The 27,655-nt window shown below is 40.9% G+C and overlaps 2 protein-coding genes across 3 annotated transcripts in view; one reads left to right on the top strand and one right to left on the bottom strand.

The window, feature by feature from the left end:
* The window catches only part of LOC124612432 (polycomb group RING finger protein 3), a 45,844-nt gene extending 37,412 nt beyond the window's left edge, over positions 1–8,432 (bottom strand). Inside the window, exons 1-2 of the mRNA XM_047140639.1 lie at positions 7,782–8,432; positions 5,590–5,703 (exon numbers count right to left, since the gene is read on the bottom strand). Coding sequence (XP_046996595.1) covers positions 5,590–5,701 — 112 coding nt within the window. The 5' untranslated portion in view covers positions 5,702–5,703; positions 7,782–8,432. The remainder of the gene's footprint in view (positions 1–5,589; positions 5,704–7,781) is intronic.
* Positions 8,433–8,538: 106 nt separating this feature from the next.
* Positions 8,539–27,655, top strand: part of LOC124612433 (mitotic checkpoint protein BUB3) — a 65,411-nt gene continuing 46,294 nt past the window's right edge. The window contains exons 1-3 of one of the 2 annotated variants that reach the window (XM_047140641.1): positions 8,539–8,686; positions 8,936–9,139; positions 25,024–25,093. In XM_047140641.1, the coding sequence (XP_046996597.1) occupies positions 8,942–9,139; positions 25,024–25,093 (268 nt within the window). In that variant the 5' untranslated portion in view covers positions 8,539–8,686; positions 8,936–8,941. Of the gene's footprint in view, positions 8,705–8,935; positions 9,140–25,023; positions 25,094–27,655 lie in introns of both variants that reach the window. The other variant, XM_047140640.1, reaches the window with a different exon arrangement.

Here is a 27,655-nt window from a genome sequence, read left to right on the forward strand (position 1 = left end):
TAAATTCAATATTTCTTCTGTTACCCAAGGATTTCTACTAGCCCTTGTCTTTTTACCTACTTGATCCTCTGCTGCCTTCACTACTTCATCCCTCAAAGCTACCCATTCTTCTTCTACTGTATTTCTTTCCCCCATTCCTGTCAATTGTTCCCTTATGCTCTCCCTGAAACTCTGTACAACCTCTGGTTTAGTCAGTTTGTCCAGGTCCCATCTCCTTAAATTCCCACCTTTTCGCAGTTTCTTCAGTTATCTGAAACCTGTCAGTATCTCCAGGCTTCTTCCATGTATACAACCTTCTTTCATGATTCTTGAACCAAGTGTTAGCTATGATTAAGTTATGCTCTGTGCAAAATTCTTCCTCTTTCATTTCTTATCCCCAATCCATATTCACCTACTACATTTCCTCTCTCCCTTTTCCTACTACTGAATTCCAATCACCCATGACTGTTAAATTTTCATCTCCTTTCATTATCTGAATAATTTCTTTTATCTCATCATACATTTCATAAATTTTTTCGTCATCTGCAGAGCTAGTTGGCATATAAACTTGTACTTGTACTACTATTGCACACGTCTAATAATTAATATTAACGCAGTCATGAATTAGACCTTGCGAGCTTGTTATCCTGGCAACGAAGTACGAGTTGACAAATCTTCTTCCTCAAATAATTTCCTTCAGCAATGTAACTCTTCATCTCAGTTGGAGAGGGAGAGTTATGCTATGGCTGTAACAGGACTTTATTTTTATGATGTATATGCTGTAATATTTTTGTTCCTTTCTGTTACATGCAAGCACTCAACTCTCTAAAATACAAGAAAGCCTGAATAGAAAAGAATTCAATATCAAAGAGTTACAAATTTACTAGCATAACAATTGTTGCTATATACAGCAACAGGTAAAGAGATCAGAATCACTTAATGCTTTTAAAATCAGTAGATCCACTTCAGTAGTAATAAATTTCCTACGCACTAAGACCTCTTTTTTCCCTTAATTAGTCAGATCTTTTAGATTTTTTTGTATTTAAAGTTGCAATCTGTAGAAATTCAGCATGGTGGTGTACAACTGTAGTTAAGCACATGCCACAGGTTAGTGTGATCAGTATCTGTTACCCAAGATACTTTTTGCTACACACATTAACGAGCAGCAGACATAACCTCTGAAATATTTTCAGTTGTTTTATGTAAAAGTTATAAGGTTTTGGAAAGTTATTTTCCCTTATTACAGTTGCAACTTTCCAGCAATTGCAGAAAATGGCACAGACTAAATACTGTAAATGTGAATATTCAAACTGATAATAGCAAGTCTGCCAACTTGAGCACAACTGCTGGCTCACCTGTGGTGAGTAGTATTACACTGCCAGCTGAAACAGATGCATGTACAGAATCCAATAGTATTACCTCTAATTCTAATGCTCAAGTTTTAATACCATGAATTTGAATCCAGTACTTTATCCCTGCATGTGAGGAATGGTCATAGAAATGAGGCATTGGTTATTAATGACAAGGACGGAAATATTTTGAAGAGTTGCTGAATTGTAGACAGTACAGAGGATGAATAAATTAAAGTGACTCAATAGGACATTGAAGGAGCAATTAGGGAATTGGAGAACAATAAAGCACCAGGAGAAGATAGGATAATGACAGAGATGTTTAAGGCAGCAGGCAAAACACTCCAGACAGTGGTACACTACCTCATAAGTGAAGTAAGAGAAAAGAGGAGGTCGTAAGAGTGAAGTCAGCTACTAACAACCCACTGCACAAAAGAGCAGTAAAACAAATTTTAGTAATTACAAAGTTAGTTCTCAGCTAAGCCTACCATACAAAATACTATCACCAATAGTTCTTGAAAAGCTCATGCCATTTGCTGAAGATGCATACCAGGAAGGTTTTCAGACAGGAAGACCAATCATGGATCAAATTTTCACCAAGAGACAAATCTGGGAGAAGTGCTAGGAATTTGATCATCGATTCCTGGTAACATTTCTAGATTTCTCAAAGGCTTGTTATAGTATACACAGGCTAATTATGTGTAACATCCTGAGGGTCCTGGTATACCAAGGATGTTAGTTAATTTGGTGAAGCGAACACAAAAACCAAGGTGAAATAGCAGAGGGAGCTATCCAAGGAATCCAGCATCACAACAGCTGTGAGACAAGGTAATGCCATTTCACCACTGCTTTCTAATTTTGTACAGGAGAAAGTGATTTGGGAAATGAAAAGAGAAGGCAAAGGGCTGAAGCTGAATGGCTGAATTGTAGAACACTGTTATTAGGATATGCAGATGACATTGCAGCCATAGCAGGCTCAGAGGAAGAGAAGACACAAAAATTGGACTAAGGATTAGTGCGGAGAAGAGTGAAATAACAGAAGTATCCAGAGAAGCCCTAAGTAATACCCCATTACAGGGAGGAATATGGAACATAGCCAAAGTCGAAAATTTTTAATACCTTGGCACTTGGTTCAACTGGCATAATAATCTAAAACAAAGAATTAATTTATGTATTGACAATGGATCTATAACTTATTTCAGTCTGAAGCAGATAGTGTCATCAAAAAATCTGTCAGTTACCAAACTTGAAGCCTATAGTGTACCAATAGCACCAGTGTCGTTATAGAAGACAAAAAAAAAGGAGAGATGAAGAGAACCTGTTTATCTTTGAATGTAAAATAATGAGAAAGATCTTTGGACCAATTCCCGAAGAGAACACATGGAGACATAAAAAGAACCAGGCACTTTATGACCCGATGAAACAACCAAACATTGTGCAGGAAATGAAAGCATGGCGAATAAGCCTGGCAGTACACATTGCCAGGAGGCTAGACACCAGACAGGCCAAAACCGTGTTTACGAGACCACCTATTCGAACCCATCCAATTCGAAGACCAAGAAAGCGATCAGAGGATGAACTACAGAATGGCATCCAGCAGCTGGGTTTCCGTGAGAACTGGATACAAAGTGCACAAGATCACCATCTGTAGAGGCACACTGTGATGTTGGTGCATGATCCTCAGGGTCTGTGATTGCTGATATTTATGTATGTTTATTCTACTGTATAAATTGTTTTTCCATTACTTTGACAACATGTAGATAATACTAGAGTCTTGTGGAAACTGAATAATGTCACCGTACATTGTGAAAGTGTGTGTATAACACTACCATTTTATTTTATTTATTTATTTTTAATGGTGCAACACCTCAACGACATAGGTGGCATAGCGATGCAAATAACGAACCTGCAAATACCATTTGTCTGAAACTTCCTGGCAGATTAAAACTGTGTGCTGGACCGAGACTCAACCTCGGGACCTGGCAGAAGTAAAGCTGTGAGGACGGGGTGTGAGTCGTGCTTGGGTAGCTCAGTTGGTAGAGCACTTGCCCGCGAAAGGCAAAAGTCCCGAGTTCGAGTCTCGGTCCTGCACACAGTTTTAATCTGCCAGGAAATTTCATATCAGCGCACACTCCACTGCAGAATGAACATCTCATTCTGGAACCATTTGTCTGCTTCAACCCATGACCTCATCAAAATGGCAGATATGAATTACCAATTGAAGCCCAATAAGCACCATAACATGAATTATAGATCTATATCCATACACTTATTCTGCAAGCCACCATAAGTGCACTGTGGTGGTACCTTATACCACTGCTAGTCATTCCCCTTCCTATTCACTATCCAAAGGAAGTGACGGAAATATGACCGTTTAAATGTTACTGTAAGAGCTGTTATTTTTCTTACCTTGTCTTTGCGGTCCTTATGCGATATACACATTGTTGGTAGTAGAATCATTCCACAGTCTGTCACAAATACTGTGTCTACAAACTTTTTCAATAGTATTTCATGAAAAGAATGTCTTCTCCCCTGCCTCCAGAAAGTCCCACTTCAGTTCAAAGCGCATTTCTGTAATACTCATGTGTTGATCAAACCTACAGATAATAAATCTAGCAGTATGCCCCTGAACTGCTTTAATGTTTTCCTTTATCAATCCTGGTGGGGATCCCAAAAACTTGAGAATACTCAAGAATGGGTCAAACAAGCATTCTATACACACACTTTGGAAATACGGAAGCGTCCGATCCCGCCCGTCTGCTTTGACCCATGACGTCACAAATATGACGGAAACAAAAACAAACACACACACTTTCCACAAGAAGCCTAATGACACTAACGAGACAAGCGCGGGAAATGGGGTGTTTTGGGTGGGGGGCAAACTAAATATAAACAAATTTAGACGCGTTGCGTAGCTACAACGTGTAAGTGAAGACAGCCATGCATGAATACCCACCCACCTCCCCAGGGGTCGTAACCCCTGCAACCCATAAACGATAAAGATGCTTCAGTAGCTGATTAGTGTTTTTTGTCTTTAAAAAAAAAAAAAAAAAAAATCTCACGGGATAGAACGAACAGATCAGAAAAGTAAACAAAATAAGATAAAACAGAACTGGAGACAGCCACACTCAAACCAAACTCCGCGCCGTCATGACGTCACACACGACAACACCCTTACGTCACGGGTCAAAGCCGACGCGTGGGATCGGACGCTTCTGTTGACCCCACACTTTTATGGATGAGCTACATCTTTCTATAATTATACCAATTAGCCGAAGTCAGTGACTCACCCTCCTTCCAACCAACCTTACGTGTTTATTCCATTTCATACTGATTTGCATCATTACGTCTAAACATTTAATTGATGTGGTTATATCAAGAGCATACCTTAATATTGTGTTCGACTGTTACAGAATTGTTTCTCCTCCAGTAGAGTAGATTTTTATCATAATTACAGCAAGCTGCCATTCATCCCTCATGATATCCTTGTCTCTGATGAACACTTGCCATCCAGGAAAATGTATTGGGTTTTATTTTTTGAAAAGTTTTCGAGCCACTCACATATGCTCAGATCTGTACTCACAGTTGGCAGTATGATAATGTGTCAATACTTTCTGGAAATCTAGGAATATGGAATCTTCCTGTGCACTCGATCAATGGTTCACAGGATATTGCGCAAGAAAAGGACAAATGAGCTCGGCATAAGTGATGATTTTTCTCATGACATCACACCAAAAGGCTTTGACAACTCACAACCCAACAGTATCTTCCAACCTGATCTAGACCTTGAGCTACACTACACATCAGTCTGTCAACCCAACGTACATTCCATAAAATGATACAAAAACAAAATAAATAGTGTCAGTGTTCTGTTAAATCTCTAATTCAGCATGTGTAACATCACATACCACAACATCACTACAGTACAGGTCACAGCAAACATCTTGTGTCAGTAGTTCCAACCAATCTACAGCTGTTGATACTGGATGCATATTTGGCATGATTGATGATCAAAACACTGTCTAATCATTCAGGTATAAGTGGTTTTTCCTAAACTACTTAAGCCAAATGTCAAGACTGTTTCTTTAAAGACGACACTAACAATTTCCTTTGACAACTTTCTCTAAATCATTAGCGCCTATATAAAGTTAAGGTGTAACAAAAATATTTCTTTAACATGGATATTTAAAATGTTAGATATTAGAATCTTAAGAACTAACTTAAAGTAAGTGTCAGTATTTCATTAGCATATTGTACTCACAGGTATGTAAGCATTCCGTAACTGTTGTTGCATCTATCAAATAACCACGGCAGATCTTGCATGTAATGTGGCTGTTAAGAGTTTTTAACTTTATACGCCTCTCCATTGTCATGACTGCAAAAGAAAACCATATATAAATTACAAAATGGAATGTAAAAAGCAGGAGGCTACATCAATATCAAAATGACAGAAAAGCCATATTCCATAGTAGCATAACTACATATGATACTGTATGTATATAAAAATAAATTTAAAAAAAATTCAAATTTTTGATACCAATAGATGTTACTCACTATGAGAAAAAAAAGACAAAAAGAAAACAACTAAGAGGCAGTGAAATCAATACCATCAACAAACCCACAACATTTTATAAATTCGATGAATGTTTATGCCTATTTTTAGTAAACTCATAATGAAACTCACTGCTTGGAAAAAATTCAACTTTATAACCCAAATAACTGCGGTACTTGCCTGAAAGAACAGAGGTCGTTTTGGAACCATCTACTCAGTAGAAGGAAATCACAATTTTTTTAAAAAAAATTAATGTTCTACTTTTAATTTGATGTAACAATTTGACTATGAAGCATAATATGGCACAGTGCTCTCCTCACTAACAGACACGCACTTTGCTCAAATGGGTTTCAGAAATAACTTGTCCATGATGATGTTAGCTAAATTTTTCTTTTATCTAAAGCTGAAGAAAAGCATGTCATCTTTCTCTCCACAGGTACAGAACCCAACAGTCTGTCTTAATAACCTGTTTCTTCAATCTTGTCTATGTGGCAGACAGGATAGGCATCAATATTGGTGTAGCACTAAACGGGCTTCTGCACTTTAAAAATAAGTTTACAGAGGAAGAAACTTCTCATGTAAAAGTACGAAGGTGCTCAATAGCAATATATCTCTGTGTTCTTAAAACACATTTTTGAAATTCATCATCACTGATAGAGTAGCTACTCAGACCGTATAGCCTTTCCTTAAAAATAAAGAAGCAAAGTGCACAGAAAGAAGTCTCTGTAATTTCCTGTAAGGTGCTGAGTTGTATATAGCTACATACCTTGATGTGGATTCAGTATGCCCCCAAGATAATTTGCATTAAACTACCAATTTTCAGGGTCCGATTCCACCCTTCTGCTTTGACTCATGACATAAGGGTGTTGTGGTGTGTGACGTCATTACAGCGCGGAGTTTATGAGTTGGTTGTGTTCGTAGACGTCGGCTTGTTGTGTTTGATGGTGTCCTGTGTGTGTGTGTGTGTGTGTGTGTGTGTGTGTGTGTGTTTGGGATGGCTGTCCTACTTTGCAGCGCCTACATTTGTTGGTGGTTAAGTAATTGGTTTTTGGGGTCTATTTTTCTCGAGTTGTAATGTTTTGTGTATTTATTGTGTACTGAATGTGTTTTAATTTACATAGGAATGTTTGAATTTTTGAGGTATTGTAATCTTGGTTTAGTTTTTTCTAGTTGTAGGTGGTTTTTTTCGTATCAATAGTTATGGTTGCTGTTACACTGCTGGTACAGCCAGAATTTAGAACACATATCAATATCATTTAACTCTGATTTCATTAGGTTCAATGACGAGTTTTTAACATTAATTCAATACAGGTAACCATATCTTTCAGCATATTCACCATCTACTTTTATAAAACTTTTTATATGCACCTTACGGATTGGAAAATGTAAGTTCACAAGAGAATTATCTAATGGAAAGCCACAAAAATATAACCCACCTTTATCACAACTTGGAAATTTAGCTCAACTACACTTAAGTATGTTCAACTACGACAATATTATTTCTTAATCTACAATTGCTCAAAATTAAATGGGCAAGTTACTTATACAACAAAGATGATTATAAAAAGGACTGAAAAGAAAGAGAAAGAATTATCAGAAGGGACCAATGGGTGAGATACCCTATCAGGAATCCTGTCACCATCTTTCTATCACAACACAGACAAGATAAAAATGTGTGTCAGACCGAGATCTTTGAACAAATGTTTGGCTTCCTCATGTAGAAGTATTTTCTGAGGGTTATTTCTGGGTTCAAGTCTTCATTTTACAAATATTTTTATTTCGATGGCCAGATTAGTGTATAAGAGAAATTTTTCTGGAATTACAACAGCAACACAGGTGAAAGGCATAGGAAACACTACCTACACTCATAATTTCTTGAACTATAGTATGAAACAACTTACCTTAAGTGTGTATGGGATTACACAGTGGTCATTCCAGTAGAGTGGTTATTTATGTACATAGAAAGAATCAACACTGAAATGGCACACATTTCGAACAGTTGACGGGACTGTATCCTTATTCACCCACTGCAGTGGCCTCCATTGGTCTATAGCATTGTTAAATGAAATGTACTGGTGATTCTTATACAGCATTTGCTGCAATAAAATCACATAATGGTCACAGCACTCAGAGAACAAGCTACACGATGAAAGCAATGTACTGTATTATTTTCATGTATATAGCACACTGGTTCACGCAACGAACGAAACTTTTATGAGATTCATGATGAGACTCCTTCTTCATAATCATTCGAAAATAATTGTCCAATCCGCTCTGAATTAACACAGAGAAGCATCAGAGTACACAATAGCCGCATATTTCCTCAACCATACCACCGTCATGGGAGGACAATTGTATAATCCTGGAAAAAACGTAAAGCGTTGCACTAATAGGTGTTGGTGGTGTCAACAGCGATTACGAATCAAAACGCCGCTTGCACCGCTAAATAATGTTCACTACAGTTCCTTTAAACCTCAGTTATACAACACAAACATCATAGTTTACAAAGTAATATCTTTGAACCCGTATTGTCACCATCAACATTTTTATAAGTATCATCTATGGAAACACCAATGTTCATATAGTATAGTACATTAATGGAGGGTAGACCTGGTTCATTACAAAATAATGATCTCTGGAAATGTAGGATATCGGTGACCAGAGATATTTGCCATTCGATTTCGAATTTGTTGATATTGTGAACGAAGAGTGAGGGGAAGATCTTAAGTACGTATTGAATGTATGTATCTATAAAACGAAAGCATTGTATTGTGAACGTACCCCGGCGTTTTGAGATATTCTGCAGGTACAAAAACGATTTAAGGTAATTAGTAATGTGGGAACGTACCATTGCCGGTTAAAGTGTAATAATGTGACCTTATTTAGTTGTTAAACGAGCGACTTATTTAGTGTGCTAACGGTTTGTATCTTTTATTTATTATTTGTCAGTTGTGTCTCAGCTGTAAAGGCCTATTTTGAAAGTTTCCATGCAAAAACACTTGTGGTTGAACGTTTAATATACGTATTTCTTCTTAGTTCATGAATTTTTTCTCAGGGAAAAATGACAGAATCCCGAACGGAATTCAAACTGAAGACCCCTCCAGAAGATGCCATTTCTTCAGTCAAGTTTGGACCAAATTCAGCGCAGTTTTTACTCGTATCGTCATGGGATTCAACGGTCCGTCTTTACGACGTTATAACCAATACTATGAGGTTGAAATATTCACATGACAATGCCGTACTCGATGTTTGCTTTCAGGTGAGACAGCGCCGATAGTATAGTGCACATCTTACAATGCATACTCCTGTAAAATTGTTGGAAGTGTTTTGATTCTTGTTACAATAATGGTGTTAAATGTTTTTATTCACAATTATTTACTACAGGGGGAAACATTTTGCATGTGCAACCAGCTGTTGTGTAATATGTATACATTTTGTAGCAGCAAAACGTGTATGATTGAGATTGGTCCAACATCATATGCAAGTAATGTGGGTGTAGGCCTACAGTAATTTTTGTACGTAGATAAAGGTAACCAGCTATGGCCATACACTTCTCGTGTAAATTCTTTGTAGTAAAATTAAATGGTAGTGAGTGATGCTACACAGATGCTGCATTGTTGGCCCTGGCTTTTACTGTAAACCAGTAGTCTGATGTTTGCGTCATCGTACCAGAAAGTACTGCATTTTCTTCTTCTCGAGAGCAATGGGATGTGATGAGCATAGTTGTGGAGTTAGATTGCATTGGGAAGAGGATCAGTTTGTGGGAGAGCGAGCTCTCTGTCCCTTACTGTTTCTCTTGACTAGATCCTAACCATTTTTGTGCTTCAAATCAGGTAGGCCTGCTTATAAATATAACTGTAGTTTCAAGTAGTGGTCTGCAGTAGACTAAGAACAGTGTAAAAGTTATATCTACATACATACTCTGCAAGCCATCACATGGCATATCACAGATATACCTTGCACCATTGTTAGTTATTTCTTATCTGTTCCGCTTACAAATGGTGTGAGAATAAAATATATGCCTCTGCATAACCCGAAAAATATCTAATCTTCATGGTCCTTATAGGCTCATATTGCTTCGCAACAGTATTAATGCTGTATTCAAATGTTATGGGGATTTTTGTTTTGTTAGTAGTTTTGATGTTGTGTTACTTGAGCTAAATATAAGGCTGGAGCTGTATTATATGTGCATAATATGCATGGAAATAGACGGTGGAGACTTATTGGTTATTTATAGGTTTTGGAATTTACCTTGCAGTTTTAGTTTTCACAGTGAAAAGTACATTAAACATGGAAGGGCATGTTTAAATATGGCAGTGGCTTAAACATTAGACTTCGCTACAGGTCAGTCCTTCACCACAACCTTATTTGGCTTTCACGTTTATTGGCTTCGCCAACTTGCATCCAGATTATCATGTTTCAACCTAACCTAAACCTCGGGCTACACTACAGATCAGCAACCACCACTTATTCTACTACAGAGAAACAGGTATGGTAGGCTGCCACATCGTTCACTGTTGCCATTGCAGTATTGGTTCATGTAGTATTGGAAAATGCTACATAGTGTTCCCAAGCATTTTCCTTATTTTATGTATGAGATATATGCTTAATATCTATCAAAATACTCTTGGGGATTTGTGTATCGTCTAATCCAGCTTTTCTGAATTTACCATGCAGTTTTAGTTTTTAAAACGAAAGTTGTTAAATTTGGTGTGATTGTAGACATCTGGCTACAGTACTAGTCTGTCCAACCTTTCTTTCATGGTCACTGAACCTAGACCTCAAGCTAAGCCACAGAGCAATCTTGTCACCAAAATAAAGATTTCTGATGGAGCTACTATCATACATAAGCTAATTATTGTGTGACCACTTAAGTTAGAAGTAACCAGAGACAAAACGGCACTTATGCAGTTTAGCAGGTACGGAAAAAATTTATCAATTTTTTTCAAAATTTGATCGATTATAGTCAAATTTGGCTAAACTGCATAAGTGCCGAACAATTTATGCAGTTTAGCAGGTACGGAAAAAAATTTTTCATTCCAAATGTATCTGGCTTGGAGAGCTTTGTGGGTGAATATGTAAAGTTTGTTGGTGATTGTACTTTGTATTTTCATAAATAAAGTGATCTGTAGCGTAGCCCACTTGAGGTTAGGTTGGGAGTTATTTTTTTGGAATGCGGCCGCGGCAGCGGCCGCCTATGATTTGAAAATACTTATTAGTTAGTGTATTACGCAATGTTGCGTCATCGGCAGCGCCGCGCTTATCGGGCAGAAGATATCGCCGACGGTCAAGGGAAAATGAAAATGGATGTTATATTCGAAATCAGCGCATCAGAATTCACTATATCGACAAAATATTGAAAAATAAAATTTTTTTTAAATAATTTAAAACAATTTTTTTGATGTAAATAATTGACTGGGGCGAATATAAATATCATATTCGTAATCAGCGTATCAAATTTGACTATAATCGATCAAATTTTGAAAAAAATTGATAAATTTTTTCCGTACCTGCTAAACTGCATAAGTGCCGACAAAACACCAACAGGCCAAAATATTCAAACTTTAGGGGCTGATTCCTCAAGAAATGTTGACACTGTTGAAAGACTTTCTATCCATTTGAGAACCCTCTGTAATCTTTTCCTTAGAAGTAAGTAGCTGTCTAGCAACTACTACATTTTTGGAACTTTATGGACATAAACTTCACTCAGTGTGTTTTGATGTTGTGTTCCTTGAGTAAATGTAAGGCTGGAGTTGCCTATATATTAGTTGCACCAACTAACAAGTGCATATTAATCTCACATTTTCAGGTGACCTCATCAGCTTGTGTTGTGGGCTTATGACAAATATAATTATCTGAACTCTCCCCCAAATTGTCTGTCGCTTTAGAGCAGTAGGTTACTGCCCAAGATAGGCCAACACTCAGGAATGGTACAACCATCTACTCCCCTTTGGGGATGATAAATGCATCATTTCGCTGCACGACTTCCACCCACTCCACCTCCCCCATAAGTCATGAAATTTGAAGTTGCTCATGTTAAAATATGGCGATTATTAATTTATAATGAATATGAGATTAAATTTTCGTTGTTGAGCACTTACAATAACTGTTACATTACAGAGTTTGGCTGCAGTGAGTGTTTGTTATCGGTAAACATCTGTACACTTTGTGTCAACTGTCTTATGTTTACGACTGCTGCCAACTCTAGTGATCTGACAGCCGTAGCATGTCGAACTCGTGTTGTGTGTCAGCTGAAAAGTAAACAGCATAACGAGTGTGTTTGAACACGAACAACTCTGATATGCTTTCATATAAGCCTGTTACTTCCGTGTGTAATTTATACCATAGCTGATTATCATCAGTGTGCATGCATGTCTCAAGTGGCTTCATTGTACAGCAGACAGACAATATTCCCCCTTTTATTTCCCTCCTCAGAGTGGGGACAAAATCCTCCTTCATGCTTTTTCCACATCTCTCAATTCAGTGGTGAAAGCTTAACTTATCATTGACTACTTAGACTTCTGTCAATATCTTCGGAGTGGAACTGTGGTGTCTGAGACCAGTAAAACTTGAAATAAAAGAAACATGACTTAAACATGATGATGATTACCAAAAACTTGAACACTTGTAATGCTTTACACTTTAAAGTGACTCAAGAGTTCAAGTTGTAGTGATGTAACAATAATATAACCCTAAACGACAGCAAGGGAGGTAATAGGGTGTACTTGCCTCCTGAATTCTGGAAATCTTTTATGCGTACATTAAGTTAATAACTTCAATTGTCTGTGATGTAATATGATTTTTGTGTCGCCTATTCAATTTAGTTCTTATAGCACAGCATGTCTCAAAACTGGGCACCCCACCCTCGGGAAAAATTTCTAAGCGCCCATCAGTATGTCTAACACATAGGTTGTTATATATAAAAACAAAGATGAGGTGACTTACCGAACAAAAACGTTGGCAGGTCGATAGACACACAAACAAACACAAACATACACACAAAATTCAAGCTTTCGCAACAAACTGTTGCCTCATCAGGAAAGAGGGAAGGAGAGGGGAAGACGAAAGGAAGTGGGTTTTAAAGGAGAGGGTAAGGAGTCATTCCAATCCCGGGAGCGGAAAGACTTACCTTAGGGGGAAAAAAGGACAGGTATACACTTGCACACACGCACATATCCATCCACACATACAGACACAAGCAGACATATTTAAAGACAAAGAGTTTGGGCAGAGATGTCAGTCGAGGCAGAAGTGTAGAGGCAAAGAAGTTGTTGAAAGACAGGTGAGGTATGAGTGGCGGCAACTTGAAATTAGCGGAGATTGAGGCCTGGCGGATGACGAGAAGAGAGGATATACTGAAGGGCAAGTTCCCATCTCCGGAGTTCGGATAGGTTGGTGTTAGTGGGAAGTATCCAGATAACCCGGACGGTGTAACACTGTGCCAAGATGTGCTGGCCGTGCACCAAGGCATGTTTAGCCACAGGGTGATCCTCATTACCAACAAACACTGTCTGCCTGTGTCCATTCATGCGAATGGACAGTTTGTTGCTGGTCATTCCCACATAGAATGCGTCACAGTGTAGGCAGGTCAGTTGGTAAATCACGTGGGTGCTTTCACACGTGGCTCTGCCTTTGATCGTGTACACCTTCCGGGTTATAGGACTGGAGTAGGTGGTGGTGGGAGGGTGCATGGGACAGGTTTTGCATCGGCGGCAGTTACAAGGATAGGAGCCAGAGGGTAGGGAAGGTGGTTTGGGGATTTCATAGGGATGAACTAACAGGTTACGAAGGTTAGGTGGACGGCGGAAAGACACTCTTGGAGGAGTGGGGAGGATTTCATGAAGGATGGATCTCATTTCAGGGCAGGATTTGAGGAAGTCGTATCCCTGCTGGAGAGCCACATTCAGAGTCTGGTCCAGTCCCGGAAAGTATCCTGTCACAAGTGGGGCACTTTTGTGGTTCTTCTGTGGGGGATTCTGGGTTTGAGGGGACGAGGAAGTGGCTCTGGTTATTTGCTTCTGTACCAGGTCGGGAGGGTAGTTGCGGGATGCGAAAGCTGTTTTCAGGTTGTTGGTGTAATGATTCAGGGATTCCGGACTGGAGCAGATTCGTTTGCCACGAAGACCTAGGCTGTAGGGAAGGGACCGTTTGATGTGGAATGGGTGGCAGCTGTCATAATGGAGGTACTGTTGCTTGTTGGTGGGTTTGATGTGGACGGACGTGTGAAGTTGGCCATTGGACAGGTGGAGGTCAACGTCAAGGAAAGTGGCATGGGATTTGGAGTAGGACCAGGTGAAACTGATGGAACCAAAGGAGTTGAGGTTGGAGAGGAAATTCTGGAGTTCTTCTTCACTGTGAGTCCAGATCATGAAGATGTCATCAATAAATCTGTACCAAACTTTGGGTTGGCAGACTTGGGTAACCAAGAAGGCTTCCTCTAAGCGACCCATGAATAGGTTGGCGTACGAGGGGGCCATCCTGGTACCCATGGCTGTTCCCTTTAGTTGTTGGTATGTCTGGCCTTCAAAAGTGAAGAAGTTGTGGGTCAGGATGAAGCTGGCTAAGGTGATGAGGAAAGAGGTCTTAGGTAGGGTGGCAGGTGATCGGCGTGAAAGGAAATGCTCCATCGCAGCGAGGCCCTGGACGTGCGGAATATTTGTGTATAAGGACGTGGCATCAATGGTTACAAGGATGGTTTCCGGGGGTAACAGATTGGGTAAGGATTCCAGGCGTTCAAGGAAGTGGTTGGTGTCCTTGATGAAGGATGGGAGACTGCATGTAATGGGTTGAAGGTGTTGATCTACGTAGGCAGAGATACGTTCTGTGGGGGCTTGGTAACCAGCTACAATGGGGCGGCCGGGATGATTGGGTTTGTGAATTTTAGGAAGTAGGTAGAAGGTAGGGGTGCGGGGTGTCGGTGGGGTCAGGAGGTTGATGGAGTCAGGTGAAAGATTTTGTAGGGGGCCTAAGGTTCTGAGGATTCCTTGAAGCTCCGCCTGGACATCGGGAATGGGGTTACCTTGGCAAACTTTGTATGTGGTGTTGTCTGAAAGCTGACGCAGTCCCTCAGCCACATACTCCCGACGATCAAGTACCACGGTCGTGGAACCCTTGTCCGCTGGAAGAATGACGATGGATCGGTCAGCCTTCAGATCACGGATAGCCTGGGCTTCAGCAGTGGTGATGTTGGGTGTAGGATTAAGGTTTTTTAAGAAGGATTGAGATGCGAGGCTGGAAGTCAGAAATTCCTGGAAGGTTTGGAGAGGGTGATTTTGAGGAAGAGGAGGTGGGTCCCGCTGTGACGGAGGACGGAACTGTTCCAGGCAGGGTTCAATTTGGATGGTGTCTTGAGGAGTCGGATCATTAGGAGTAGGATTAGGATCATTTTTCTTCGTGGCAAAGTGATACTTCCAGCAGAGAGTACGAGTGTAGGACAGTAAATCTTTGACGAGGGCTGTTTGGTTGAATCTGGGAGTTGGGCTGAAGGTGAGGCCTTTGGATAGGACAGAGGTTTCGGATTGGGGTCCATATTAGTCAATATTATCAGAGACCCACACATAGTGAGTGAAACAAAGTAGTAGAAGCAAAACTAGGGACTAGAGGCTTGGGAGTGAGCCAAGTGCTAGCATGATCAGTAAGAAAAAGAAGTGTAAATAGTGCTAAAGGTAAACTGACACTTGAAGTAAAAGTTGAAATGTGAGAGGCTTGTAATTATAAATGAACCAGTGACAGTGTTTCAGCCAGAATCTTGGATAGATTAGTTTCCATAGGAGGGAGGAATAGCAATGTGATAAAGTTATAACACAACTTGGAGAAGACTGAGACTGTAATGTTAACAGCACCACAGCAGGTGCTGGTCATTGGACTGCATGATAAGCTCCTGTGTCATGCATGCTGGAATGAGCCTGCCAGACATCACCTCTGCTAACACATCATCAGAAGAGGTGCAGCTTCTGCAGTTAATGCACCCACATGCCAGGGGGACAGGGACATCACGTGATACGGCAACGTATCTTACTGAACTGCCAGTCAAGCCGCGCCTTAGTCCTTGTGCATCGCCATCGATCCAGACATTGCGACATGACTCTGGAACGTGGCTCTCCAATAGCTGTCATTACTGAGAACACAGATATAAACTCCAGGTCCAGTGCATCTCATGGTTCATCACAGCTGCACCCTTCGATGATGCACAGCTTGCACCAAACATTGACACATGTATGACGCTGCCTCTTCCAAGCCACAAATCAATGACCGCTGCCTGAGAGCACAGCCCTGGCACCTGGACTCCGTGTAGCAGCTGCACCTCCATCTGACTTCCTGCTGTCACCTTGCAGTGGTAACAGCGTCACCCGCTACTGTCCATGAGGAATCCTGCGTTGCCATGTCCATGCTGGTGCACTTGAATCCGAGGCTCATTCCCTGTCGTCCTCAGTCTGCACGCTGAACTATGATTGAGGTTGTCTGTAAAGTGTTATGTTAGCTGATTGGCTGCATTTATCGCTCATTCCTCCATCCACCTCCAGCAGCAAGCTGTTCGCCCACACCATGTGTGTCGTCATTACATTACCAGTACCGAGTAATATGGTGCTGTGGGTAAGACACTGGACTCATATCCAGGAGAACAGTAATTCAGATCACCATCCGGCCATCTAGATTTAGTTCTACTCCTTATGACCTATGGTAAATACACGGCTGGTTCTGTTGACTATTGACAGATGAATTCTTCTTCATCCTTCTTGACTTTGGTCTCCCTCCCTCTCCCCCTCCCGCTTTCTCAAGACTTAACTGCTAACAGAATGATAAAACTTCTATTAGTCTATCAAAAAGTTATTTTTTGAATGCAGTATGTGATGATTATAAGATACTGCATGCAATTATAGTTTTAAAAACAGTCTGTAGTTATCATTGTTCAAAAATTGTTGCTTTTTTTTTTTTAATGCTGACTGTTTGTCCAACCAAACAATATATTAATGCATCATGCACCAATGAAGCTTACAGGCAGTGCAATCTGTTACAATCATCAAGTTTCTAGGTTTGTGTCTCCTAACACCGTTGTGCCCACAGACTAATGTTGTTCTTGTTGTTGTTGTCTTCAGTCCAGAGACTGGTTTGATGCAGTTCTCCATGCTACTCTATCCTGTGCAAGCTTCTTCATCTCCCACTACTTACTGCAACCTACATCCTTCTGAATTTGCTTAGTGTATTCATCTCTTGGTCTCCCTCTACGATTTTTACCCTCCAATGCTAAATTTGTGATCCCTTGATGCCTCAGAACATGTCCTACCAACCGGTTCCTTCTTCTTGTCAAGTTGTGCCACAAACTCCTCTCCTCCCCAATTCTATTCAATACCTCCTCATTAGTTATGTGATCTACCCATCTAATCTTCAGCATTCTTCTGTAGCACCACATTCCAAAAGCTTCTATTCTCTTCTTGTCCAAACTATTTATCGTCCACGTTTCACTTCCATACATGGCTACACTCCATAAGAATACTTTCAGAAACGACTTCCTGACACTTAAATCAATACTCGATGTCACCGAATTTCTCTGCTTCAGAAACGCTTTCCAGCGATTGCCAGTCTACATTTTATATCCTCTCTACTTCGACCATCATCAGTTATTTTGCTCCCCAAATAGCAAAACTCCTTTACTACTTGAAGTGTCTCATTTCCTAATCTAATTCCCTCAGCATCACCCGACTTAATTCGACTACATTCCATTATCCTCGTTTTGCTTTTGTTGATGTTCATCTTATATCCTCCTTTCAAGACACTGTCCATTCCGTTCAACTGCTCTTCCAAGTCCTTTCTGTCTCGGACAGAATTACAATGTCATCGGCGAACCTCAAAGTTTTTATTTCTTCTCCATGGATTTTAATACCTACTCCGAATTTTTCTTTCCTGTACTGCTGCTCAATGTACAGATTGAATAACATTGGGGAGAGGCTACAACCCTGTCTCACTCCCTTCCCAACCACTGCTTCCCTTTCATGCCCCTCAACTCTCATAACTGCCATCTGGTTTCTGTACAAATTGTAAATAGCCTTTCGCTCCCTGTATTTTACCCCTGCCATCTTTAGAATTTGAAAGAGAGTATTCCAGTCAACATTGTCGAAAGCTTTCTCTAAGTCTACAAATGCTAGAAACGTAGGTTTACCTTTCCTTAATCTATTTTCTAAGATAAGTCGTAAGGTCAGTATTGCCTCACATGTTCCGACATTTCTACGGAATCCAAACCGATCTTCCCCGAGGTCAGCTTCTACCAGTTTTTCCATTCGTCTGTAAAGAATTCGCGTTAATATTTTGCAGCTGTGACTTATTAAACTGATAGTTTGGTAATTTTCACATCTGTCAACACCTGCTTTCTTTGGGATTGGAATTATTATATTTTTCTTGAAGTCTGAGGGTATTTCGCCTGTCTCATACATGTTGCTCACCAGATGGTAGAGTTTAGCCAGGACTGGCTCTCCCAAGGCCGTTAGTAGTTCCAATGGAATGTTGCCAACTCCCGGGACCTTGTTTCGGATCAGGTCTTTCAGTGCTCTGTCAAACTCTTCACGCAGTATCATATCTCCTATTTCATCTTTATCTACATCCTCTTCAATTTCCATAATATTGTCCTCAAGTACATCGCCCTTGTATAGACCCTCTATATACTCCTTCCACCTATCTGCTTTCCCTTCTTTGCTTAGAACTGGGTTTCCATCTGAGCTCTTGATATTCATACAAGTGGCTCTCTTTTCTCCAAAGGTCTCTTTAATTTTCCTGTAGGCAGTATCTATCTTACCCCTAGTAAGATAAGCCTCTACATCCTTACATTTGCCCTCGAGCCATCCCTGCTTAGCCATTTTGCACTTCCTGTTGATCTCATTTTTGAGACGTTTGTATTCATTTTTGCCTCCTTCATTTACTGCATTTTTGTATTTTCTCCTTTCATCAATTAAATTCAATATTTCTTCTGTTACCAAAGGATTTCTACTAGCCCTTGTCTTTTTACCTAATTGATCCTCTGCCGCTTTCACTACTTCATCCCTCAGAGCTACCAATTCTTCTTCTATAAGGTGCATTCAAGTTCTAAGGCCTCCAATTTTTTTTCTCCGGACTGGAAAGAGATAGAAACATGCGCATTGTTTTGAAATGAGGCCGCGTTCATTGTCAATACGTCCCAGAGATGGCAGCACCGTACGGCAGATGGAATTTTACCGCCAGCGGCGAGAATGAGAACTGTTTTAAATACTTAAAGTGGCGACGTTTACCTTACTTGAACAGCGTGCAATCATTCGTTTTCTGAATTTGCGTGGTGTGAAACCAATTGAAATTCATTGACAGTTGAAGGAGACATGTGGTGATGGAGTTATGGATGTGTCGAAAGTGCGTTCGTGGGTGCGACAGTTTAATGAAGGCAGAACATCGTGTGACAACAAACTGAAACAACCTCGGGCTCGCACAAGCCGGTCTGACGACATGATCGAGAAAGTGGAGAGAATTGTTTTGGGGGATCGCCGAATGACTGTTGAACAGATCGCCTCCAGAGTTGGCATTTCTGTGGGTTCTGTGCACACAATCCTGCATGACGATCTGAAAATGTGAAAAGTGTCATCCAGGTGGGTGCCACGAATGCTGACGGACGACCACATGGCTGCTCGTGTGGCATGTTGCCAAGCAATGTTGACGCGCAACGACAGCATGAATGGGACTTTCTTTTTGTTGGTTGTGACAATGGATGAGACGTGGATGCCATTTTTCAATCCAGAAACAAAGGGCCATTCAGGTCAATGGAAGCACACAGATTCACCGCCACCAAAAAAATTTCGGGTAACCGCCAGTGCTGAAAAAATGATGGTGTCCATGTTCTGGGACAGCGAGGGCGTAATCCTTACCCATTGCGTTCCAAAGGGCACTACGGTAACAGGTGCATCCGACGAAAATGTTTTGAAGAACAAATTCCTTCCTGCACTGCAACAAAAACGTCCAGGAAGGGCTGCGCGTGTGCTGTTTCACCAAGACAACGCACCCGCACATTGAGCTAACGTTACGCAACAGTTTCTTCGTGATAACAACTTTGAAGTGATTCCTCATGCTCCCTACTCACTTGACCTGGCTCCTACTGACTTTTGGCTTTTTCCAACAATGAAAGACACTCCGTGGCCGCACATTCACCAGCCGTGCTGCTATTGCCTCAGCGATTTTCCAGTGGTCAAAACAGACTCCTAAAGAAGCCTTCGCTGCTGCTATGGAATCATGGCGTCAGCATTGTGAAAAATGTGTGCGTCTGCAGGGTGATTACGTCGAGAAGTTACGTCAGTTTCATCGATTTCGGGTGAGTAGTTAATTAGAAAAAAAATCGGAGGCCCTAGAACTTGAATGCACCTCGTACTGTATTTCTTTCCTCCACTCCTGTCAATTGTTCCCTTATGCTCTCCCTGAAACTCTACAACCTCTGGTTTAGTCAGTTTATCCAGGACCCATCTCCTTAATTTCCCACCTTTTTGCAGTTTCTTCAGTTTTAATCTACAGTTCATGACGAATAGATTGTGGTCAGAGTCCACATCTGCCCCTGGAAATGTCTTACAATTTAAAACCTGGTTCCTAAATCTCTGTCTTACCATTATATAACCTATCTGATACCTTCTAGTATCTCCAGGATTCTTCCATGTATACAACCTTCTTTTATGATTCTTGAACCAAGTGTTAGCTATGATTAAGTTATGCTCTATGCAAAATTCTACCAGACGGCTTCCTCTTTCATTTCTCTCCCCCAATCCATATTCACCTACTATGTTTCCTTCTCTCCCTTTTCCTACTCTCGAATTCCAGTCACCCATAACTATTAAATTTTCATCTCCCTTCACTACCTGAATAATTTCTTTTATCTCATCATACATTTCATCAATTTCTTCATCATCTGCAGAGCCATTTGGCATATAAACTTGTACTACTGTCGTAGGCATGGGCTTCATGTCTGCCCGCATCTCGTGGTCGTGCGGTAGCGTTCTCGCTTCCCACGCCCGGGTTCCCGGGTTCGATTCCCGGCGGGGTGAGGGTTTTTCTCTGCCTCGTGATGGCTAGGTGTTGTGTGCTGTCCTTAGGTTACTTAGGTTTAAGTAGTTCTAAGTTCTAGGGGACTGATGACCATAGATGTTAAGTCCCATAGTGCTCAGAGCCATTTGAACCATTTTTGAGCTTCATGTCTATCTTGGCCACAATAATGCGTTCACTATGCTGTTTATAGTAGCTTACCCACACTCCTATTTTTTTATTCATAATTAAATCTACTCCTGCATTACCCCTATTTGATTTTGTATGTATAACCCTGTATTCACCTGACCAAAAGTCTTGTTCCTCCTGCCACCGAACTTCACTAATTCCCACTATATCTAACTTTAACCTATCCATTTCCCTTTTTAAACTTTCTAACCTACCTGCCTGATTACGGGCTCTGACATTCCACGCTCCGATCCGTAGAATGCCAGTTTTCTTTCTCCTGATAACAACGTCCTCTTGAGTAGTCCCCGCCCGGAGATTCGAATGGGGGACTATTTTACCTCCGGAATATTTTACCCTAGAGGACGCCATCTTCATTTAACCATACAGTAAAGCTGCATGCCCTCGGGAAAAATTACTGCTGTAGTTTCCCCTTGCTTTCAGCCGTTCGCAGTACCAGCACAGCAAGGCCGTTTTGGTTAGTGTTACAAGGCCAGATCAGTCAATCATCCAGACTGTTGCCCCTGCAACTACTGAAAAGGCTGTGGCCCCTCTTTAGGAACCACACGTTTGTCTGGCCTCTCAACAGATACCCCTCCATTGTGGCTGCACCTACAGTACAGCCATTTGTATCGCTGAGGCACACAAGCCTCCCCACCAACGGCAAGGTCCATGACTAATACTCAAGATGATAATGAGAAGAATAGAAATTGAAGTTTTTATAATGTTTCTGTCTAAAGTAGCAGACATAAACATATGCAATTAATGATGGATTAGAACAGTGATTGTGCATAGGCAGCGCCCTTTGTTGACTGTAGCAATAAAGAGTAGTTAGAAAATTATACTCGTCTTGAATTATTGATCTCATAGTTAATGGCTCAGCTCGTCCTGTTAGTTAATCAGGATATATTCTCTGGCCGGCCGGAGTGGCCGTGCGGTTCTAGGCGCTACAGTCTGGAACCGAGCGACCGCTACGTTTGCAGGTTCGAATCCTGTCTCGGGCATGGATGTGTGTGATGTCCTTAGGTTAGTTAGGTTTAATTAGTTCTAAGTTTTAGGCGACTGATGACCTCAGAAGTTAAGTCGCATAGTGCTTAGAGCCATTTGAACCATTTGATATATTCTCTGAAGGGGTTGAGGTTTTGACATGTTTTACAAACAAAATATTGTCTCCAATAGCGATGATTCTGTGTAATGCATTTCTGTAACAATTATTTTGATAATCAGTTTCAGTCCACTTTCATAATGTAACTGTACAAACTTTTAAATTAAGCACTTTTCTGAATTTCATCATAATCAAAATCTAAACAGTCTTGAATAAACATTTTCCATATATCGTCGAATCTTTATAAATGCATATTACATAGTTACATTGGAGACAAGTCCCTGACTTCACTCCACACGTCCATGCTCTAAGAACCCTTTTCACAGATTTCCTCTCTTCAACACTTTCCAGAAAAAGCAAAGTTAACAAGGCTGTAATATTTCGATAGTACAGAGTTTCATGGATGTCAATGAAATTGGACTGTACCTTATGTAGAAAATATTATTTGAAATACAAACATGTTTCGTAAAGAGTGAATGACTGTGTGTCGTAATATATATAATGGATTTTTTGAATAATTCGTGCATTACCAAAAATAAGTTTAGTTGCTGATAACTGGCAAAACTAACAAATCTCATTTCATAGGATAATTAATGTTTTCAGAGACAATATAAAGAAATGGATTTTAAAAATATAATAGAAAAAAATACAATAAATGAAATTTTGATTGACAATCACTAAATATCACAACAGTTCCAAAAACTTCCTTTTAGAACATAAGATATGCTAATTAAAAAAAAAAAAATAGTAGTATGGAAAGGTCCATTTGACACGGTTGTATTGTTATAGAAGATGGAACAAATGTCACAGATGTTTCAGTTGCCTGAGTTATTTAAGGTTGAACAACCACATATACCTATTCATGGGTAAAACAGATGCCAGCCTCCAAATTTCTTGGAAGATTTGCATGGAACCATTTCGCAAGGGAAAAAGATTGTTCTCAAAAACTTTCATTTAGCCAATTCTTGCATATTCTTCAATTATCTGTTACTTATACTATCAGTGTATACTAGTGTCTCATTATTGTTGTAGTAATATATGGGCCTGCACATTGAGCGTTAAGTCATCTTCACTAGTCGGGAAAGTGATGTGAGATACAGTAATGAGGTATCAAAGACTTTCTTTACTACATCAGACAATATGTTATTTTGGGAACATATCCGTTTTACACAATTTCAGATGAGGTAGTGATGTGCCTTTATCTGTTTGAGAGGTTCACGCAAGTGCATGAGGATTTTTCACAAACGATCAAAGTGACATGGGAATTTCTCCCTGATATAATGGAGAGGCCGTGCCATACAATTTGGAAGCTTGTGTATTCTGTTTCCCGTCACATGGTGGATGTCATCTGAAGAGACAATGCTACATAAGTGTTCTAAGTTTTTCATAATCTCTTTTTCTTTGTATCCACTCGTTGGATGGTGGAGAGTTGGTGAATCTCTGCTTAGTGGTAAATATTTTGCTGATTTTATGCAGTGTTCTTTGGCAAGTCTTAAAGAAAGTGTCTGGAATGATTAAATTAAGCTGTGTACAAAACTGTTTCTCACGGCTTTGTCTTTCATTTCTTCCCCACAGGCTATATTCGGCTATTCCTCCTCCTCCTCTTCCTTTTCATAATACTGAATTCCAGTCCCCCATCACATTGACATTTTTGTCTCCCTTAATTATCTGAATAATTTATTTTTTAACTATCTCAATAATTTATTTTATCTCATCATACATTCTTTCAGTGTCAAACAATGGAAACTCCAGGTAGGAATATCAACAGTGTTGGAAGAGATGGATTGCACACGAGCAAGCATGCATTCTGGCCAGAGTTGACGGTCAAGTTTGTGGCAGGTGTGCTTCTGCAACTTAATGTGTCCTCTTTACAGTAAGTAGCAATCTATCTTTTCCTACATTGTTGATACTCTTTCAGTCTGTTCATCTGCGGTACAAGTAGGCATATAAACTCGTACTACTGTGGTGGGTGTTGGCTTTGTCATCTATCGTGGGTATGAAATGTGTTCACTGGGCTGTTCATAGTAGCTTCCCAGCATTCTTATTTCCTTATTCATTATTAGACCTATTCCTGCTTTATCCACATTTGATTTTGTACTTTTAAACATTTACTCAAAGGTCCTTCGCTTCCTGTCACAATGCCTCACTAATTCCCACTGTCTCTAACTTTGACCTATCCATTTCTCTTTTTGAATTCTCTAGCCTACTACTTACTCCATTAAGTGAGTTAATATTCCGTGCTCCAACCTGTAGAATGTCATTTTTGTTTTCCCTGATGAAGGCATCATATTGAGAAACCCTTGCCCAGAGATCCGAATGGAGGAATATTTTACCTCCGAAATATTCTACCCAAGAAGATACCATTGTATTGAACCATACAATAGAGGTGCATGCCCTCAGGCAAAATAATGACTTTTTTCAGTTGTTTGCAGTCACAACATAGCAAGGCCATGTTGGCTTATGTTACAAAGCCAAATCAGTCAATCGTCAAGGTCATTGCCCCTGAAAATACTGAAGGGACTGCTATCCCTCATTTTTCCAAACTGTGAGATCTGTCAATGTATACGACGTCATTTTTATCATGTCAGCTCTTTCCTTGAACCAAGTATTGCAACATTCTTGAGCCAAGTATTGTAACATCATTAATTTAGTCAATACTAAGGAGAATTTACTTTTCAGGAGGAAATACCTCCAGTTTTGCAAGTCAGACAACAAAATTTGTGAGATGCATATCCCATACAATTATGCTGTAACATTTCTGTAGTAAAGGACATGCTGTTAATTACATCTAATACCTGAAACTGATTGAAATACATGTTTTTATTGAATTACAGGATGCAGTTCATTCATATAGTGGTGGTTTGGATAACACTTTAAAGATGTATGACTTCAACAGTAATACAGGTAAATATCATAATGCTGCTTTCAAAATCATAGTTGTAATATTTGCTTTTTGTGTGTATATGATGCCCATTATACTCTTGTTTCCACAGAAGAAAACTCTTAAACATTACTGTATAGTGACTTGTGTAGTAAATTTTTAGGTATACCTGTTTTGTTTGTAAAGTTGATAAACTACACTCCTGGAAATGGAAAAAAGAACACATTGACACCGGTGTGTCAGACCCACCATACTTGCTCCGGACACTGCGAGAGGGCTGTACAAGCAATGATCACACGCACGGCACAGCGGACACACCAGGAACCGCGGTGTTGGCCGTCGAATGGCGCTAGCTGCGCAGCATTTGTGCACCGCCGCTGTCAGTGTCAGCCAGTTTGCCGTGGCATACGGAGCTCCATCGCAGTCTTTAACACTGGTAGCATGCCGCGACAGCGTGGACGTGAACCGTATGTGCAGTTGACGGACTTTGAGCGAGGCCGTATAGTGGGCATGCGGGAGGCCGGGTGGACGTACCGCCGAATTGCTCAACACGTGGGGCGTGAGGTCTCCACAGTACATCGATGTTGTCGCCAGTGGTCGGCGGAAGGTGCACGTGCCCGTCGACCTGGGACCGAACCGCAGCGACGCACGGATGCACGCCAAGACCGTAGGATCCTACGCAGTGCTGTAGGGGACCGCACCGCCACTTCCCAGCAAATTAGGGACACTGTTGCTCCTGGGGTATCGGCGAGGACCATTCGCAACCGTCTCCATGAAGCTGGGCTACGGTCCCGCACACCGTTAGGCCGTCTTCCGCTCACGCCCCAACATCGTGCAGCCCGCCTCCAGTGGTGTCGCGACAGGCGTGAATGGAGGGACGAATGGAGACGTGTCGTCTTCAGCGATGAGAGTCGCTTCTGCCTTGGTGCCAATGATGGTCGTATGCGTGTTTGGCGCCGTGCAGGTGAGCGCCACAATCAGGACTGCATACGACCGAGGCACACAGGGCCAACACCCGGCATCATGGTGTGGGGAGCAATCTTCTACACTGGCCGTACACCACTGGTGATCGTCGAGGGGACACTGAATAGTGCACGGTACATCCAAACCGTCATCGAACCCATCGTTCTACCATTCCTAGACCGGCAAGGGAACTTGCTGTTCCAACAGGACAATGCACGTCCGCATGTATCCCGTGCCACCCAACGTGCTCTAGAAGGTGTAAGTCAACTACCCTGGCCAGCAAGATCTCCGGATCTGTCCCCCATTGAGCATGTTTGGGACTGGATGAAGTGTCGTCTCACGCGGTCTGCATGTCCAGCACGAACGCTGGTCCAACTGAGGTGCCAGGTGGAAATGGCATGGCAAGCCGTTCCACAGGACTACATCCAGCATCTCTACGATCGTCTCCATGGGAGAATAGCAGCCTGCATTGCTGCGAAAGGTGGATATACACTGTACTAGTGTCGACATTGTGCATGCTCTGTTGCCTGTGTCTATGTGCCTGTGGTTCTGTCAGTGTGATCATGTGATGTATCTGACCCCAGGAATGTGTCAATAAAGTTTCCCCTTCCTGGGACAATGAATTCACGGTGTTCTTATTTCAATTTCCAGGAGTGTATATGCTGGGTACAGCTTGGGTGCAGTGTTATGCTGTGAATTACCTACAAAGAATTTTGCTTTATAATTGTATTTATGTATTTTGTTATATCTAAAAACAAAGATGATGTAACTTACCAAACGAAAGCGTTGGCATGTTGATAGACACACAAACACACACACAGAATTCAAGCTTTCGCAACCAACGGTTGCTTCATCAGGAAAGAGGGAAAGACGAAAGGATGTGGGTTTTAAGGGAGAGGGTAAGGAGTCATTCCAGTCCCGGGAGTGGAAAGACTACCTTACGAATGTCTGCTTGTGTCTGTATATGTGTGCGTGTGTGCGTGTGCGCGTGTGCGCGCGTGGGTGTATACCTGTCCTTTTTTTCCCCCTAAGGTAAGTCTTTCCGCTCCCGGGATTGGAATGACTCCTTACCCTCTCCCTTAAAACCCACATCCTTTCGTCTTCCTTTCTCCTTCCCTCTTTCCTGATGAAGCAACCTTGGGTTGCAAAAGCTTGAATTTTGTGTGTGTGTTTGTGTTTGTTCATGTGTGTATCAACATGCCAATGCTTTCGTTTGGTAAGTTACATCATCTTTGTTTTTAGATACATTTTTCCCACGTGGAATGTTTCCCTCTATCATGTGTATTTTGTTAGTCATCTAGACACTCCAGCGAGCTTACAATCATCACAACAGTTCTCAATTTTTTGTTTATACCATATGTTTATCGATGTGCTGTGTTAAGCAAGGCATTCGTCGTACCGTTTGGCACCACTTGTTTGTCTTAGCTGTTTTTGCACCCAAAAACAAAACAAAACAAAAAACTGGTTGTTTGTTTCTCATATCAGAAAGTCCCAAACTTTGCTACAGCTGTGCCAAAGATGTATTGGCTTTCCATGTCTGCCACTGATATACCCAGTTCCTGTAGGTATTTGATTCAAGTGATTAAATGATCCTTCAGTGTCTGTCTGCAGTTGTCATTCTG

This window comes from Schistocerca americana, chromosome 4, assembly GCF_021461395.2.
Source record: "Schistocerca americana isolate TAMUIC-IGC-003095 chromosome 4, iqSchAmer2.1, whole genome shotgun sequence".
Taxonomy (NCBI): Eukaryota; Metazoa; Arthropoda; class Insecta; order Orthoptera; family Acrididae; genus Schistocerca; species Schistocerca americana.